The sequence below is a fragment of the Siphateles boraxobius genome, unplaced genomic scaffold (assembly GCF_051911475.1).
Source record: "Siphateles boraxobius isolate OS27281-9 unplaced genomic scaffold, OSU_SipBor_1 8, whole genome shotgun sequence".
NCBI lineage: Eukaryota > Metazoa > Chordata > Actinopteri > Cypriniformes > Leuciscidae > Siphateles > Siphateles boraxobius.
The window spans coordinates 30,229,696-30,249,692 of NW_027509208.1; the positions used below are offsets into that span (position 1 = coordinate 30,229,696).

The 19,997-nt window shown below is 38.5% G+C and overlaps 1 protein-coding gene across 1 annotated transcript in view; it reads left to right on the forward strand.

Annotated features, from left to right (window-relative positions):
* The window catches only part of LOC143728783 (uncharacterized), a 31,144-nt gene extending 13,602 nt beyond the window's left edge, over window positions 1–17,542 (forward strand). Inside the window, exon 4 of the mRNA XM_077219622.1 lies at window positions 16,364–17,542. Coding sequence (XP_077075737.1) covers window positions 16,364–17,176 — 813 coding nt within the window. The 3' untranslated portion in view covers window positions 17,177–17,542. The remainder of the gene's footprint in view (window positions 1–16,363) is intronic.
* The last annotated feature ends 2,455 nt before the right edge of the window (window positions 17,543–19,997 follow it).

Consider the following 19,997-nt stretch of genomic DNA (forward strand, 5'->3'; position numbering starts at 1 on the left):
AATGTAAAAATCATCTTATCCAGAAATCAGAAAAGGGCGCATATAAAAGTTCAGTGCAAAATATGTTTGCCAAGTATTAAAATGTTATTGACATCGAAGGTTTCAGTGTCAGAAGCATCTCCTATGGTGAATGTTCACCTGAAGCGCCAACTAGTGGGCAAATCCTCAATTAGTTTGTCCCATTTTAACTTGCAAAATAGAGCTATTTAACTACTAACAAACAATGATTGGTTATTGAGTCTAAGCAATATTTTAGGTGGAATAAAACTTTATTAAAAGAAAAACAATACCATGCATGTTATGACAGCTACACTGGAGCAGTCTGTCTGAGTTGCCAGTATGAAACTAGAATCTATTCTTGCTTCTGTTAGAGAAATCAGTATCATGTCTTATATGGTATAATGTTTTCCCTTTACACACACACACTGTATTGTGGATTTTTACTCTCACAATTTCCTATGAAATTTCCTATTAATGTTAGCACACATCTATTGTAAGCGTGACGGCACAGCTCCATTTTTTAAATACAACTTGAATGCGAGTCCAGCTTCGTATTGGCCCAGGTTTGTAAAACAGTCAGACGAAAAGTGTTTGGCAAAGACAAGCAAGTTTTTGCCCTCTCTTTCTGAGGCATTTTCTTCAAATATGAACTGAAGCTATTTTGCTTTTGTTTCCTCTGAGGCTGGGATTCGGTGTTTCGCTTCATTGTCCAACGCTTGCAAAACGAAATGTAGGGTCTCAGCTTAGGTGACGGGAATGTATAATCAATAATTCATAATTCATAATAAATGAATGTTAAATCGCCCAAAAAGGGGATATATAGTACATGTATCTGTATCTATATATAGATAATTAACCACGAAGAATTATAGTCAATTATGAATATAATATCATATAGGCTATATCATTTTTCAGAATAACCTTTAACAGAATTAACGGCACCTCGAATGATCTGTTCGTCCACCGAACCGACCGCACGGTCCTCTGATCAATTCTCAAGAAGGATTAATCTTATTTCTCTCAGGAAAGGTTATTCTTCTGGTTATGAAGAATAACTTTCTGATAATATCACTAACTAAAGTAACAATATCAAGCTTGTAGCTTAAGATCACACATTTAAGAGGCTTTGTTCGATGATCAACCGACAGAGACAATAAAGACTATAATGGGGTTTAATAAATGAAGCTATAGCAAATTACATTTAACAACGAATATATACAGAATAATGAATAGCGGATGTAAAGAAAGGAAGAGAGAGAAAGCAGATCACAGAAACAGCAAACTTTACAAACAGTTTACCCTTGAGAGCCAGCAAAGAATCAAATCACCTTAAACAGGGGCAGACAATCTTAAACGCATCTAAATCTGAATAGAAATAATACTTGCATGGATCTTTGGTGCTTAGCAAGAATGCGTGTGTGTGTGTGTGATGATCCTCGCTGGGTCCTGAGTTTGAAGCGATCTTTCGGCTCGTTTCGCTCGCGGGAAACTCAAAACTACTTGAAAGTACGTTTTCTTAAAAGCTATAAGGAAGAGTTTGTTTCCCTTGTAGGACCGGACTTCCACCAAACACGAAAAAGCAAGCGAGAGTGAAAATAAAAGACTGAGATAAACGCAAAATGAAAAGTAAAACGAGAGAACAAGAAGACATGACAAAAAGCACCAAGAAGAAAAGACAAAAAAACACAGATGCTCCTGCGTCAACATACTTTAAGGAAGATAGTCCACACCTCTTTTGGAGCGACCTGACCAATGACATTCAGCAATCTTTGGCAGGAGAAGATCTCTTTGTTTCTTCTGACAGCCTAGCTTGCATGGTTTATGGTCATTTAACTTCCAAGATGGTAAAACATAGTAAAATACATTTTAACGTAACCTCTTATATATATTTAACTAGGGCAAACCGAGAGGATTAAAATGATACCAAGAAAGACGTAAACAAAAAGGAAAACAAAGTTACATTCATATGCATGAATATAGGCAGGTAGAGTTTACCTAACACGTATAATAAGTCATAACTATACTAAAATGAAAACAGAACACATTGGTATATTGGAGTATATTTTGCCCTTGTCAGAACTACTTATTTCTGGTTTCTTTTGCAAGAATGTCTATATGTGTGTGTTGGGCCGCCTTTGTTGGAATTCTTCCTCGCCAGAAAGAGGGGTGTTTGGGGCGATAGGAATTCGTTTGAAGCTCACGCATTCTGGTTTATTGATTTTGTGTAAACACTCTCATGCCATAAAGGTGTCAATGGGCAATTTGAACGCCATTAGATGCAGACTTTTTGGCGCTCGCTAGTGAGTTATAGGACAAAACTCAAAGGGTTAACCCTCAGGGGTCTGAGGGGTTTTCTGGGTCCTGAAGGTGTTCTGACATGCTCTGACATTTGTGCTTTTTTCAGTTATTTATAAACATGTTAATGGCAAAGGTGTAAATTCACTCTATATAGCACAAACGGGGCTACCGTAATATGTGAGCAACATGTATGTACATGATTGCATTTTTGAGAGAATATTGTTTATGCATGGTTATTGAAAAAACTAAAACTTAAAAGTGTCTGAAATAAGGCCACAAAACACATACTAAATATGTGTCTACAAGACTTTTGACTAATGGGCATTGTTGCCTAGAGTTTTTGCTTCAAAATGATCTGAAAATCATCCTGCCTAATCATTTACACAAAACAATACATTGATTTAAATTTTATAAGACACCTTTTGTTTGGAAAGGCAATATGCGTGGAGGCGTGTTCACACCTGTGAAGACAAAGGCCGGGTAATGTGCCACATACATAATGAGCTGCATATTAATTAGCCCTTTCACACAGGAGTGTCACAGGGTCCCAAAGAACGCAAGGACAAAATAAATTATTTATATATACATATTTTACAATTAGAAATTGTAACCAATTACAAATAGGTTACAATTACAACAAAAATTACAATTTTAACAATATTTCAAGTGTATTCTTTCTTTGTAAAAAGTATACATTTTATCATACGTATTAAAAAAGGCAAGGATTCATTATTTTGAATATTGGAACAAACACTATAATAACATCTTAGTTGATAATTCAATATACCTACTTTATTTTTGACAAAACATATAGTATATTTAACATGAGCAGAAATTGGTGAACAAAAGCTTACCTATTTAATGTGACAGATTATAAAGTTTTGACTGTAAAAAAAGACTACTATCCAAAACTAATCACAAAATCTTGTCTAAACATTCATATTTAGTCTGTAACATATTGTGTATGATATATTAACATATACATGTTAATTTGCAGTTTGTTGCTTGTACAGACATTTTATTTCAACATATTTCAGTCTATTTGTACTCATCTTAGTAGGCTATAGCAATATAGTTTGGATGTGTTCATGTACATGTTTACTAATGTAGGTGCGCGAGTGAATGAACGGAACAGACACGCGCTGTATAACTGTAGTAAACAAAATGGCGATACCAGCTCACTTTTTTCCTTATCAGTGCAAAAGGGACTCAAATTACTCTGTTGATTTGGATCTTACATATAAGTGCTGTACATCATTACATCCTGTTAAGTGTCTATTTTTTTGTGGGTACTCACAATATAAACAAAGTGTTGTGCTTTTCGTCAAATAAAGAAAAATAAACATGATGATTTTACTATTTTTTGGGAGTTGATTGCACCATCTGCCCTTAGACTGGTGTACTGGACCAAAGCAAAGAGGGCTGGTAAGGAAGGCTGCCAAGATCCCAGCCCACCACGCATCATGCCATTAATAGTTAATTAATGAGTTCTTGATGTATTCCACGCGGGTTGCTGTTGGCATGAAGGAGCAGCTCATTGCTGACATGTTTAATGTGAGCATTGCCAGGGTCAGCAGGTTTACCATCACCTGGGCCAATTATCTTTTTATGATGCTGAGCTCACTTCCCGTCTGGATAAGCAGGGAAAAGTGTAAGTCCACTATGCCCCTTAAATTCCAGAGGTACTGTCCCAAATTCCAGAGGTACTGTCCCAATGTCAGAATGATACTGGACTGCACAGAAATTGCCCTGGAGACAGCCTCATCCCTGACCTTACAGTCAGAAACATTTTCGAGCTACAAAAACAGGACGACATTGAAAGGCTGATTGGAGTAGCTCCCAATGGCTTGGTGACATTTGTCTCACCCATGTACACTGGGTGCATCTCAGATAAGGAGATCACCAGGATCAGTGAAGTCCTTCCCTTGCTGGAACCAGGAGACGATATCATGGCGGACAAAGGGATCCTCATTCAAGACCAGTGTTGTGCAAGTTACTTCCAAACTGTAATACATTATACATTAATTGTTACTGTAATTTGAAAGTAATTCATTACCTTACAATATTACTGTCTCAGAATTGTAATGCGTTACATTACTCCTGTATTACTTTTGAGTTGCTTTCACCAAAATAGCTATACAGTAGTAGAACTTAACATTCTAAGGCTGTAACGATATGCAATATGAAACCGAAATCGCGACACTCAGATCCACGAACCTGCAGAATCGCGACACACCCCTTCCAACTCCAAGAGTTATCCTTCCCGTCCAGATCCAATGCTACCACATCTTTAAATTACTATTAGTATTATTTGAATTTTAAAGTTAACAATATAAAATACGTAGACCTACACCACAAAACTTGGGGGATAAAAGTGGGGAATTCCAGCGTTTTGGACGTGACATTTGCAGTCAAAACTTGAAATATAAATTCTCAGAAAATGCATTTAATACCAATATATTGAAACGTCTGTTTATCCATAGGATACCCCCTTAAAAGAGTCCAGACATTAGAAAAATATGTCAGTCTACACGTGTTTTAGATTTAATTTGAGGGAAATAATCATGCGTGACAAAAAAAATAGTTTACTTTTAGGAGGCAAAATATTTTTTTTGTAATTCTGTGAATTACACTGCGCAAATCAAAAGTAATACTACCCACCGGATGAAGAAGGGTTGGCTCTCAACAGAACATAAAATTTTTATTTTATTTTTCGTGTTCCATTTATGAGGAAAAACTAATGTACATGACAGTTCTCCGTTACATACGCAAACGCTCTGAAGCGGCACTAAAAGACTGTTTTAAAACTTTCACAGAGACCTCAAACAGAAGAGACAAATTTATTTAAAGTGAATTTCGATTTGCACTAATTGTATCTTAATTTTAATCAATGTTTCATCAACCAATTGCCTGGATTTAATAAATAAGAAGTAAATATAGCAGACAATAGATCACGACACGGAGGCGCCTGCGCGTGAACTTGACAGCATCTCATTAATTAACCGAAACTCAGCATAGGCTATAAGGTAGGCAGCCTAGCCTACTTAACAGACCTGAAAAAAAAAAAAAAAAATATATATATATATATATATATATATATATATATATATATATATATTGAAATGTCTACTTGTAAACAGAACAATTCAAAATGAAAGAAAACAGACTGCTCTCTGCTTATCTGTATGAATGTGCATTTCTCTCTGGCGCATTCACTACTGTGAAGATCGCGAGTCAGCAACGTCAACTTCATCTTTATTGATAAACAATTAAAATGTCTCCTTGCTATATTTGACATATTCATAATCATTGTTTTTGCTGGTTCTTTGTGACAGCTTTTAGTTGCTTTCCTTACATCATGTTATGTAACATGTCACCACTGCATCAAAAATTATTGCATGATGAAAACAAGAAAAATACCACCTAAACATAGCCTAACTGTTTAGAAAGAAAAAACAGAACAAATGGAGTAGCCTAATGCGCATACGTCACCCATTAGCCGCTTTTCCACTGGCCAGCGCGAGCACAGAGGCCGAAATCATGCCTCACGGCACTCCTCTAAAAAATAAATCGCTATAAAAAATATATCAGACGCTGCCATTTAGTCTTTATTTACAAACTTGGACACCACACGTGGCTATTGACTGACCACGAACAGGTAACTTAGCCTACTTGCATTTTTTATTCGTTAATGTCTCGCGGTCTTGGTGTTTTTTTGTTGTTGTTTTTTTACAATTAAAACTAAAAGTGTGTTGTAACGCAAGCGTAACTGAACATGTAATATAGTAAAATATTACTGAAAATTGATTAGTAATGCCTTACACTACTGCGTTACAGCAAAAAGTAATATGTTAGTGTAATGCATTACTTTTGTAACGTGTTACTCCCAACACTGTTCAAGACCTCCTTGCTGACGTTGGAGGTAAGCTCATCATTCCACCTTTTAAGCGTTCAGCTCAATTCAGCAAAGAGGAAACAGAACCAACCCAAGCCATTGCCCGACTCAGAATTATAGTGGAGAGAGTGATCGGTAGTGTAAAGTCCTTTCACATCTGGGACTCTCCTGTGCCGCTCACACTGATTGGCAATGTGAATCAGATCTGGCTTAACTGCTGTGTTTTAGCAAACTATCAAGGACCTTTTTGTTTTGAAGAGTGAATGAATTAATGTTTTGTATGTCAATGTATAATGTGTAAATAATATGTAAATAATTTAGTGTTCCCACATTCTTAAACATCAAATTAAATATAATTGTTATATTCATAATATTTTTCTGTTGAAATGTGACTGATTTCACTAAAACATTAGATGAACAATTAAAACAATTTTGGTCAAAATGACGGATCCTTTAATTTTTTGAAACGGCAGTCTGCCGTTTCCTCTTTCTCTGTTCCTCCGACAATGCTTTCCTAGCTTTCTGCTTCTTATATGACAGTTTAGCCATTAGGATAGTTGTTCTTATAGCTAGCCGGATCTGGATGGGGGCGTGTATGCGCGTATGTGTGCAGTGCCGTAAAGCAATTCGTTACATCACGAGAGCTGAAATCACGCGATACTACCTGACGGCGGTCCGCCGGCCCTGCGGTTTTTCCACTCACAGGCACCAGGGGGTGGGGCAAAACGACCACTATTCAACCCGAAAAGAGTCATATAACGATTCCAATAACTCTGAAGCTGTTCAGTTAAGCTAAAAAAAACTACATAGTGCTGCTTTAACTCGCATAGTTTCAACATAGTTTGCCAGCATTTCAGGCTCCACCAAGTAGACCACGCTTCATTGCAGCTGTTTGCTTTGTGGAGCCTCTGATCATTTGAATAGCTGCAGACTCCTCCTCTGCACGACACACCCTACTACAACAAGCATCCCAAAAACGACTGGCAGTCAGCCTTGGTCGCCGTAGCTGTGTCCACACAGGACATTTGGACTGCTGCTGAGTTTCTTTGGCTATCTCGCTGGTAGGGATGGGACGGTATGAAAATTTCATATCACGATTATAGTGACCGAAATTATCGTGATTATCAATATTATCACGGTTTTGTTAAAACAAGATGAAAGTGTTAAAAAAGAACTGATGCTCACACTGAAAACATTTCAAAAAGTTTTATATTTGAGAATTGTAGTAAAGGTTCAGTGTTGGTGTGATGGAAGAAGACCGGGGTCGGCGTTGCTGGGACTCATACACTTTTATTTGATCCAAAAACAGAAAAAATGCGCTGTGCGCGCTTTAACATAAACCTCGTTCACGTTCAGAGAACACTCTTTCCACTATACAAAAATAGCACTCTTTCCACTATTTAAAATATCACTCTTTCCACTATATCAGGCAACACTCTTTCCACTTTCGTTCTCAGCGCTCAGCTCGCGTGTCGTGCACGAGTACCCAGTCCTTCTCTCACCGCTCTCTTGCACCAGCCGGCTTTTATGGGGTCTCCCCACGCCAATTACTGCAATCAGAGACAGGTGTTCGTCATTTTGCACTTGACCTACTTACTCACCACTCGGCTCCGTCCTTGCTCTCGCACTAAAGACTTCGCTGAACCATGACCCCCTCGCCACAAGAATCAACAAACAACAAATAAAACGAGCAGCTCTATGCACTTTCTAAAGTAAGATTCTATTCTGTGGCATTTCCTTCCTTATAATGACCGTCCTCAATAGCAACGCATTATAACTCAGCGCACATCCATGTATATCACAACGGACGTGCGCTCTCATTTCATTCAAATACAACTTATCTTGCGTCTCCGTTTTTGATTGTATTATAAAATGAAATCAGAGTTGATTTATTGTTTACAGAATGTAATAATATTGTTGTGATCATCTTGTCCGGACGAGTTTTGTACGCTGTACAAAATGGATTTAACAGGTAAGAATAGAGACATTCATCTCTATTCAATATGTCCCGTAATTATGTGGTTAAAAAAAATCTGTTATAAGTGTACAATGAATGTACATTATTATCTCTTAACTGTCACTCTTAATAGTCTTGTTTGAACTTGTTAGTTTGCCTTTGGCTCAAAGCCACTTATTGATGCGAACTTTTCTTCACGGAAGCTTCAAGTTTATTTCAAGTGAGTGAGATAAAATATTTCAACTCAAAACAACATTTTGTGCCCAATTATTTCCCAGACGTAGTTTTAGTATTGAGGTCAAAGTTAACTTGCCTTGCGTTTGCTACAACAGTGGATGATGGTCACACAGGACGACTCGGCAGATTTGAAGTGTTTACCCCTATAACTGCGACTTTTTTGTGCATGTTCTGCAGACAGAGTGACCATCCTCGATTAAGTTTCCCTCAGGATTTTTGTAAATGCCAAAATATGACCACACCTCAGACTTGGTCCTCGAAAAAGGCTGAAAAATCTCCCAAACACGGTCACCGCCTTCCGCCATTCCTTCTCGAATAAAAAAAAAAAACCAACATTGCGCGCCTGCGTCAGACTGTTGCTGACTGGACAGGATTTATAGTGAGTTATTAAAATCGCGATAATCAACACACGGTTTTAATGATAATTGAATTTTAAACAATATTACTAACCGTCAGTACATTTTATCGTGGTTTATAGTAGGGATGGGCATTCGATTAAATTTTCTTAGTCGATCGTCGGGAGAATTAACGATCGACTATCGATTAATCATTAATATTTTTATATTCAAATTCATTATTTATTTAACTTTTTATAAATTAAAAAATGCAATGAAAATACAAACATACAGTGTGTTTTTCCTCGATTAGATCTTTATTACAAGATGATCAACTTGTGGCAGTAAAACTGGACGTTCGGTTAGGCTAAACTTGAAGATATATGCGCGGCGGTGCTCGAAAGCAACGGAACCTGCAGCTGCGAGTTGGCGTTCTTAAACAGAGACCCTCGTTTGTTCCAAAATAATAAATAATAAAAAAAAATCATGTTAAACAATAACTTAACCAAAAACATAATAATTCTTAGATCTGACAGGTTTTGTCAAAATGTAACTCAAAACTATCCGAGAACGGAGTCGAGAAAGAGGGTGAGAGATTAGCCTACCTACAGTAACAATCAATTAGGCTAGGCTACTTAACAAAGCCTCATAAAAAATAACTAGTAACTCACATACAACTTCTACACCAGTCTACTGATTTTTGTTGAGAAAGATCATTGCATTGCATCATTGATGACATGATCTGGGGTCAGACGCGACCACAACCTGACCGTCAAGCCTCGTTTACACTTTCGCCTGGCTCTGCAGCGCGAGTCTCCGCAGACTGCTCGCGCACCTCCCCAAACAGACGAGGCGTTTATACTCGACGCGCTCGTCTGTGAAACACCGAATACCGCAATGACGTAATTTTTGCCGCGCTCACCTTCGCGCTCGTGCGGACGCGTCGAGTGTAAACAAGGCTTCAGTCCAGCCGCTGAAAACACCCGGTCTGAGGGGACTGACGTTGCCGGGATGCACAGGTACCTCCGCACTAACTTGACCAGCCCGGGGAACACGTTCACTTTCCACTCACACTACGCAATGCAGCAGCATTAGTTTAATGATAATCGATAACAAATTAACCTGATCGACGAAATTCTTAATGATCAATAATCGATCGTCGATTAATCATGCCCATCCCTAGTTTATAGTGAAACCGGTAATCGTCCCATCCCTACTCGCTGGACAGCTGCGGTGACACTTCAAGAGACTGGAGATGCATCAACTGATGTAAGGTCGGTACGAAATGAAACCTGGGAAAAGTGTGCTGCATCAGAGGAAGGGACGGAAATTCTGGAGCCATGTGGTGTAGGATGAGGTCACTGGACTTCTTGGGTGGACAGTGATAGGACATGGGAGATCCATGAGGGACAGACCCAAATCTAGATGGCGTCAGCTCCATCTCAGAAACCCCATCCAAAACAACAGCCATGAGAGACTGGGGCTGCACCTGGCTTAATTTACTTCCAGATGCCATCATATATGGATCTGGCAGTGGTCCTAGACAAAAGAGCAAAGAGATAAACAAGATTATTGGTCACACAAAAGAAAAGTTAAACATGAGTGCTTAACTACATTTACATTTTATTTATTATATCTGTGGTGACCATAATGATGTTAGTCATAACATAAAAAAAAACTTAACTTACTCTCACAAAGCAACAATCAAACAGTTAACAAATTAATCACCTGCATATACCTTGTACAATGTGGACCTCAGACCGTTCTGACCCACTGTTTTGGGCTTTTGCACCACCAGCTCACTAAAAGGTTCAGGATGGATTCCCTTAAAAGTAAAAGACAAAAAGCAGTTACAGTCTGTACTGTAGTCACTTCTGGTGGTGTTTTTATAATAATTTACAGTTGATATAGATGCACATCGGTTCTTAAATCATATGACATGTTTATCACAAACCCACCTGTGTTCTTGGTCTAGGCCATCTTTGCAAGCCACTAGTGAAGGCCAAGGCGGGTGGAACAGCCTGCAGACCCAGCTGTGAATAATGTGCGGTCTGGTACAGGATAGCAACTACGTGATTGCAGAATCCTTTACCAGCCGCACAACTGCAGGAGAAAGCTTTCAGGTTCGCAGTGGTACTTTCTGCCTCCAGTGATTTCTAGACACAATAACAAATTAAATATGTTACACTGAAGTCATACTTACACTGCTACATCAATGTTCATAATAACATGACACTATAACTTCCAGTAAAGAAATAGTAAGTGAAGAAAGTGCCGCAACCGCAGCAAGAAGAGTGAACACGCAAGAACGGGCAACTTTCTGAACTTTTGCCAACCGGAATTCTGTATATAGTCAAACCTCCAGTTTGTGAGGCTCATCGCTCTTCCTCATTGACCTGAAGCATCTACCTCTCACTACAACCTGTCCCTGGAGAATATTTTATACTATAACCGTATGCAACAAGAAAATATTATGTGTTATCTCACATAGAAATACACAACTTTTTTTTCTTAACGTTAAGTCAGTAACATTTCACATTTACATAGTAAGTTACAAATTCACCAAATTACTTGTTATGTTATCTCATGCCATCTCACTTAAACATACACATGACATATTCCCTGTGATGTGTTATACCTTATATTACAAATTCACAACATCTAAGATTTACCATTACTTACTTTACAGTTAACGCTAACAGAGATATAACCGGTGATATGGTTAAAATTAGCTACAGCAATTTTTTCTTTTCTTTCTTACCTTGCTAATTGTGGATAAACTCTTCATGGAAGAATTTATATCCCTTGTCCAACTTGTTCCCTTTAGTGGACGTATCTCCACACTCTTCACCACATCGGCGCTGGTGAACTTCGGAAGACTAGTCAGGCTAGTCGAAAACACTCTAACGTTAGCTGCCATTTCTCAGTCAACAAAGCTTACACCGGAACTGGGTTTACGCTTCCTTGACGTATTTCCGGTTTTTGCGTAAAAGGTCTATGTCTTGACTTCATGCACACCGAGTTTGGGGGGGATTTGAATCAATTTCCTAGGAGGAGTATTTAAAATTCCACAGCAAGCGTTTTCCAAACAACCCATAACAGCCGGCTTCCTGTTGGGCTGGCGTAAACGTAAGAGTACGAAGGTTGTTCGGCCCGATGAGATCTATATGTGTACCGAGTTTCATATTATTACATGCAAACGTGTTTGAACAATGGACCAAGTTTTCGGACCCCGTTAAAGAGGGCGCTGTCGAACCCCCCTGCCACGCCCGGGTACCAGCTTCAGCCCGGCCTTGATGGCCACGGGTTCTGACCTGTTTGCAAAGTTTCAAGAGTTTTCGAGCACGTTAAGGGCCCCAAAAGTAGGGCTGCACGATTAATCGCACGATGTTGTTATGCGCATCTAATCAGTAAAGCCGGTTCCTTGATTAGTAGTAAATCGCCTTCACCTGCTTTCAGATGGACGATATGATGCAGATATGAGTGTTAAATTAACACTCAAGAGTGTTAAAGTTAATGAGATAATTAAGTGATTAATTTAGTGATCATTGAGCATTATTGAAGACACCTGATGATAACAAGCAGAATCACTGAAGGAGAAAATCTAAAATTGTAAGCCACCGTTATGGCGATAAGTGTTTGCTTTAGTTGGGCTCTTGATCCTTATACTTTAGCTTACAATTTTGTTTGTCGGCTGTTATTGATTTATTACAGTCAAATGAACAAAGACAAGTGTGATCTGATAGTGTTGGTTATGTTTTGACATAATCATGCTGTGATCTGAAAAATGAAACTCATTCAAATGACCTGGTTTAACTTGATAGCAACAGTTTAGTGGTTATACAGCATATGATAATTGGATTTTTCTTATCATCCAAAATATTTAATAATAATTGTCCTGATCAAATCACTTTAAAATGCATTTATTTAGAAACACAGACATCAATAATCAGCCTGTGAATCTCAACCGTGGTGACAATAATAATCCTTGTTGCCACCAATCACAACTCATTAATGGCTCCCATCATGCATTGCGGTATGAATAAATTATGATCTGAATTGTCTATGCAATTTACTTTTCCTAATTGAATATTCTGCTCGTCACCATTGTTGAGATGCATTGACTGAATCTTGATATCTGTGTGTGCCTAAAAGTACTGTCATAATATAACCAACACCATCAGATCACTTTTTTCTATGTTCATCTGGCAGTTATAACTCAGTTACCTCAACCAAACAAAATCTAAAGTTAATAATGTAAGGGTCAAGATCCCAACTAAAGCAACCACTCATCTCCATAATGGTGACCTGAAATTCCGGTTTTCTCCTTCAGTGATTCTGCTTCAGGTGTCTTCAATAATGCTCAATCATCACTCAATTAATCACTTAAATATCTCATTACCTTTAACACTCTTGAGTGTGGACTCATATACACTCCCAGGTGTGTTAATTTAAGACTGAGTTTTTGCTGTGTACAAAGAGCCGTAGTTAACTGACAAGCTGAGCCATATCGCATTAAATATCGTTGGCGATTATGTCCTCGATTTTAACGCGATTTGGCTCAGCTTGTCAGTTAACTACGGCTCTTTGTAGTAAATGCCGCTCCATCTGAAAGCAGGTGAAGGCGATTTACTATTAATCAAGGAACCGGCTTTACTGATTAGATGCGCATAACAACATCGTGCGATTAATCGTGCAGCCCTACCCAAAAGTGCCCGAAAGGTTTTTTGTTTTAATACTGATGATTTTGGCATACACATCATGAAAAATCAAAATTCCTATCATAAAAATAATAATCATCCTAAGGAAAACAATAGGGCCTTCACGCTTTCAGGGCTTGGGCCCTAACAATGATTAGGATTTATTATACAGAAATACCCCCAAAAAAACAAAATAATGGATTTAAAAGACTTGGGATGGGATGAATAAACATTTATTTTTGTTATGTATTCTTTTAAGGTATGTAATAATTAGCAATAATTTGAACATTACAATGCTGTCACGACAATGATGTATTTATACATTGTTCTATACATGTTATTGTGTGTATATATATATATATATATATATATATATATATATATATATATATATATATATATATAAGTTCATTATTTTTCATAATGTTATGATAAAAAATAAACTTTCATATATTTTAGATTCATTGCACACCAACTGAAATATTTCAGGTCTTTTATTGTTTTAATACTGATGATTTTGGCATACACATCATGAAAAATCAAAATTCCTATCATAAAAAATTAGCATATTTCATCCGACCAATAAAAGAAGTGTTTTTAATACAAAAAAAGTCAACCTTCAAATAATTATGTTCAGTTATGCACTCAATACTTGGTCGGGAATCCTTTAGCAGAAATGACTGCTTCAATGCGGCGTGGCATGGAGGAAATCAGCCTGTGGCACTGCTGAAGTATTATGGAGGCCCAGGATGCTTCGATAGCGGCCTTAAGCTCATCCAGAGTGTTGGGTCTTGCGTCTCTCAACTTTCTCTTCACAATATCCCACAGATTCTCTATGGGGTTCAGGTCACTAGAGTTGGCAGGCCAATTGAGCACAGTAATACCATGGTCAGTAAACCATTTACCAGTGGTTTTGGCACTGTGAGCAGGTGCCAGGTCGTGGTGAAAAATGAAATCTTCATCTCCATAAAGCTTTTCAGCAAATGGAAGCATGAAGTGCTCAGAAATCTCCTGATAGCTAGCTGCATTGACCCTGCCCTTGATAAAACACAGTGGACCAACACCAGCAGCTGACATGGCACCCCAGACCATCACTGACTGTGGGTACTTGACACTTCAGGCATTTTGGCATTTCCTTCTCCCCAGTCTTCCTCCAGACTCTGGAACCTTGATTTCAGAATGACATGCAAAATTTGCTTTCATCCGAAAAAAGTACTTTGGACCACTGAGCAACAGTCCAGTGCTGCTTCTCTGTAGCCCAGGTCAGGCGCTTCTGCCGCTGTTTCTGGTTCAAAAGTGGCTTGACCTGGGGAATGCGGCACCTGTAGCCCATTTCCTGCACACGCCTGTGCACGGTGGCTCTGGATGTTTCTACTCCAGACTCAGTCCACTGCTTCCGCAGGTCCCCCAAGGTCTGGAATCGGTCCTTCTCCACAATCTCCCTCAGGGTCCGGTCACCTCTTCTCGTTGTGCAGCGTTTTTTGCCACACTTTTTCCTTCCCACAGACTTCCCACTGAGGTGCCTTGATACAGCATTCTGGGAACAGCCTATTTGTTCAGAAGTTTCTTTCTGTGTCTTACCCTCTTGCTTGAGGGTGTCAATGATGGCCCTCTGGAGAGCAGTCAGGTCGGCAGTCTTACCCATGATTGCGGTTTTGAGTAATGAAACAGGCTGGGAGTTTTTAAAAGCCTCAGGAATCTTTTGCAGGTGTTTAGAGTTAATTAGTTGATTCAGATGATTAGGTTAATAGCTCGTTTAGAGACCCTTTTCATGATATGCAAATTTTTTGAGATTTTTGTTTTTTTTCTAGGACCTACCATTTTCGTACAGTTGCACTGAAAGTGACAGAAGTCTAAATGTTACAACTTACCCCATATGCGGGGTTAATTGTAACAGACAGAGGGGTTAGTTGTAACACTTGTAGTACTATTGTATATGTATAGTTTGATATTGTTTGTGCATCTGTATAGATAGATATCCATACATCCATCCCTAATCCAATCATCATTCTGTTATGGATCAATATCATGGATAGAGATATAGAAAAGGGCTGCACAGTTTTGCAATAAATAAATAAAATCATCAAATATTGTAATTGCAATTAAATTACATTTGTGTTTGGCAGCTGAATGTAAAATTATTATTATTAATAATAATAACAGTAAAAATAATAAAAACGAGCTTAAAATAAAAATTTTAATGGTTTATTGCATTAAAAACAGGCTAAACAAGTGATCAATGCATAGTAAACTAAAAATAAATAAAATAATTCCAACATTGTTTGTGAAAGTCCAACAAAGTTAAATATATAAATAAATACTCAAACCTGAAACGTGTGGCTCCCGTTTTCATTTGATTATCATTGTACACTTGGCGGCTTAGTTGTAACATTGTGCTACAACTAACCCCGCTGTGTAAAAAATATTTTAAGCCTAGCTAACAGTTGCTAGGAGTTGCTGACATGTTTCAAAACGGTGCTATGTTTTAGCCAACAAGACAGTGATTAATGTCAGATAAAGTTAGATTTGGTGACGTACACACCACACTCAGAAACCGAAAAAAACCTATGATGAAAAAATTTACTTGCATGGTGTCAAAACACTCTTTGTCCAGTATCTTCACGAAATCTTATCAAAACTTTCCACAAATTCGCGGGAGATCGTCTTCTGGCAGCAGGAGAAAAAGAGCGGAAACACACCCCGCTTGATCCTAACTAATTATGTAAAAGGTCCGCGTTACATTTAACCCCGCGTTAGGTTGTGCCCCGCGCTCCCCTACATTATGGAAAATAATGATCTTTATCACAATATGCAAATTTTTTTAGAAGGACCTGTATATACACACACACATATCATAAATACCTCATAATACAAATATTAGAATAAGTGTACAAAATTAAAATAAGTCTTAATCTGTTCTATTCTTCTGTTCTATTGCTAGACACCATCAACAGAGGCAGAATGGCGGACAATAGCACGAGACTTTGAATCGAAATGGCAGTTTCCACATTGCCTAGGTGCGCTTGGTGGAAAACGGATCTATTTACAGCCTCCAGCAAAAAGTGTGAGCCTTGAGCATAATTACAAGGGCAGATTCTCTGTGACGATCATGGCTGCAGTAGATGCAAATTACAAGTTCATCTATGCCAGCGTGGGAACCCAGGCCAGTGTCTCTGATGCTGGACTGTTCACTCACTCGGACTTGTGCAAAGCCATGGATCAGGGTTTGCTGAACGTTCCTCCACCTGAACCCTTGCCCAACAGTGACGTAAAGATGCCGTACATGTTTGTGGGTGATGAGGCATATCCTTTAAGGCCTGATCTCATGACGCCTTATCCATGCAAGCAGAAGGACCGCAGTCAACAGGTACTGAACTGTCGTTTATCAAGGGCACGTAGAGCGCCAGAAAACGCTTTCGGCATTCTTGCCAACAGGTTAAGGGTTTTCAGGAACACCATATATTTGGAGCCAGACAAGGTGGTTAAGATAACTATGGCCTCGCTATGCATCCATAACTTCCTCCGCGAGCGCAGGTCTGAGGCGTACACGCCTCCAGGCTTTGTGGATTGGGAGAATGAGGACCACAGCTTAGTTGAGGGAACCTGGAGGAAGCAAGGAAGTGGGTCTTTCCAGCCGGCGGAGCAAAGAGGGGAAAGCGATGCATCAGATACAGTGAAAATCCAACGAAACCTTCTGTGTGACTATTTTGTCTCGCCTGCAGGTTGTGTTCCTTGGCAGGAGAAGCACATGTAGTATTGTAAGGATGTCGGAATAGTATTTTTGTAGTGGAGAACACTCTTTGGCATTATTGTGGTTCTGTTATTGTTTTAGACTTTTGGTAAAGAATGTCTTGTGTATAATATATATCTTCAGACCATAGGAGTTGCGTACACTTTGATGTCATTGTTTCAACTGCATGTAAATATTCTTTTTGTAAGCTTTGTTTCAAACATTTATTACAAAAAAGTACTGGAAACAACAGTATAAAGTTTTTAAAAAATAGTCCTGTGCATTACTGTTCAGATTCACAAAATAAGTAGTAGGCTATTATTTAACGCTCAAGGTCAACATTGATTTGATGTATTTTACAACAGTGAAATAAATTTAACCTTGAGATCATGTTCATGATGTTCCTTTTTATTCTGGATATATTGCTGTTAAGTAACGTTAGTATCCCTTATTCAGATACTACCTTGTTTTCAAAGGTAGTAAATGCTTCAGGTGTTGGGTCTGCCTCAACGTTTGCTGTCGTTGGCTTCCAAATAAAACAAAAGACGACATTTTGAAGAATGTAGGTAACCAAACCGTTGATGGACCCGTAAAAAAAGTATTTTTTTTTCCGACTATGGAAGTCAGTGAGGTACTAGTGCTGCTCTTCTTCTGCTTAAATTATTCTTTGTTTTTAAGATTCACTATGCCACCTAGTGATAACGCATAACGATCGTAGTACATACATTTAAAGATTAACTGAAATTTGAAAAAAGGTGATATAACAGATGCATTTTATTTATTCTCATTGGTACAATTATTAAAATGGCAGAATTTGTTAAAAGGGATAAAATGGTACGTTGAAAATGTTGTTATTGTTAGACGGGTGCCGTCATGTTTGTGTAACACGGTACGCTGTTAACCTAAACAGTCTGAGAAAAGGGATGTAACAAGTTAGCCTAGCCTAGCCTAGCCCAGTCGCCAATTCGTAAAATACACTGTTACATACCAGCTACTTATGGGGCGCTCCAGCGTCTCAGCTCGGACATCCCTTAGAAATAGCATAGCCACCTCCAACACGTCTCTCTCACCGCACAGCATCCGAAATGAACGGTACATGGTGATGCATTTTCGCCGATAAATAAATGCTCCAGGTTGACCTCTCTGCAACAGATCGACTCCGGTGCAATGTCCATGCTCCGGCAGCGCCCGCGCCCACACCTATGGAGGTATTTTTGGTGCAAAACAACTGAATGCCTGTGACAGTGAAATTTGTAGTTGTAGAGAATAGCCACACGTGTATTAATCAATTTTTCATCAACTAATTTGCCTGGATTAATAAATAAGACGCAAATATAGTAGACAATATAGTCAGGGCAAGGAGGCGCCCGCGCGTGAACTGGAGCGCGTCTCATAAATGAACCAAAACTCCTATTAGATACTTGTCTCACATACCTGATAAGTATATCTATAGAAAGCTTGAAGAAAACTAAAAGAAGTGGTCTGCTCTCTGCTTATGTAGGCTAATTCATATGAAGTGTGCATTTCTCTCTATAGGCACGTTCACTACATGCGAAGATGGCGAGTCTGCATCGTCAACTTTATCTTTGCAGCCACTGACATAGAAAACTATGTTGAACAGAACACTGCCAGACTAAGACAATGCATGCACTGAGACAAAAATAAATTTGCTCACCTATCTAAATATAGCGGATCGGAGACAGTGAATAACCTCAATTTAAAAAAACGGTGGAGTGTTCCTTTAAACTGTGTTGAGCGTTTTAGTCGTTCTTATTAGACACTGTAGATGAATACATTTACCTTGGTTGTATGTATAATTTTGTATTCGATAAAACACCTCTTGACTGTCGACTGTGGGTGACGTCACTTCCCAACACAAACACGCCCCGTAGCATAATCCCACCCTTGACACTGATTGACAGGTTTCAAAGGCATCGGAAATGGAAATACTCAGGGAATTAGTATTCCATTTGAGTTTTGGCTGGCTAAATACGGGACACTGAGAAAGTGAAAATGCAGACGTGGTAATTGAAATTGCTATTTAAATATGACAGGGCCAAAACTTGTAAGATATGGGAAACACAGTTGCAAACGGACTTTGCTTTTCCATTTGAAATGTGGCAGTCAGTGTGCTTTCGCTTAAACGAAAATGCAAACGGTATAATGCACGATTTTCAGTTTGGATTATGTCACATTTTATGCATCCACAAATTGAAAACGCAATTGTAAATACAATTTGCAATTCCTTTTGAATAATGTCTGGAATATCATTCCAGAGTTTTTTGCTTTCAAGTGACAAGTTTTGCGCGCTCTCCCTTTTGCACCATATATCTTGTGAGTTGTGAAATGTGGAGCAAAAGTGACTTGTGCATCTGTAGAGGCAGTGGGCGGAGCCTACATGAATATTTCAGTTTCCCGAGCATGCGCGTGGAACTGCTCATTTTAGTTCACTCAGAGGTTCACTCCTCGTTTCTCAGCAGGTTTAATGGGTTATTTCAAAAAAGGTAAATATATTGTCAGCGCGAACTTAAAATAAAATTATGCATCATTTCATAAAGTTCATCGTGTTTTTATTAGTTTGCACGTTTTTTTTGCATTCGTTAATGACTGAATGAATGCCGGCATTCACTTCGTGTAGGCCTATATAAAGTACAGCAAACTTCAACTCATTCATTTCGTTGTGCTTTTCCTTTGTACATTGCAATGCTTTAAAACTGTCTTTTGTTGTCATTTATTGAATGTCACTGCAATAAAAAAAAAATATATATATATATATATATAAATTTACAAATAAATATCACAGGTTCCACTTTTACTGTAAAACCAGAAACTCCAAAACACCTGA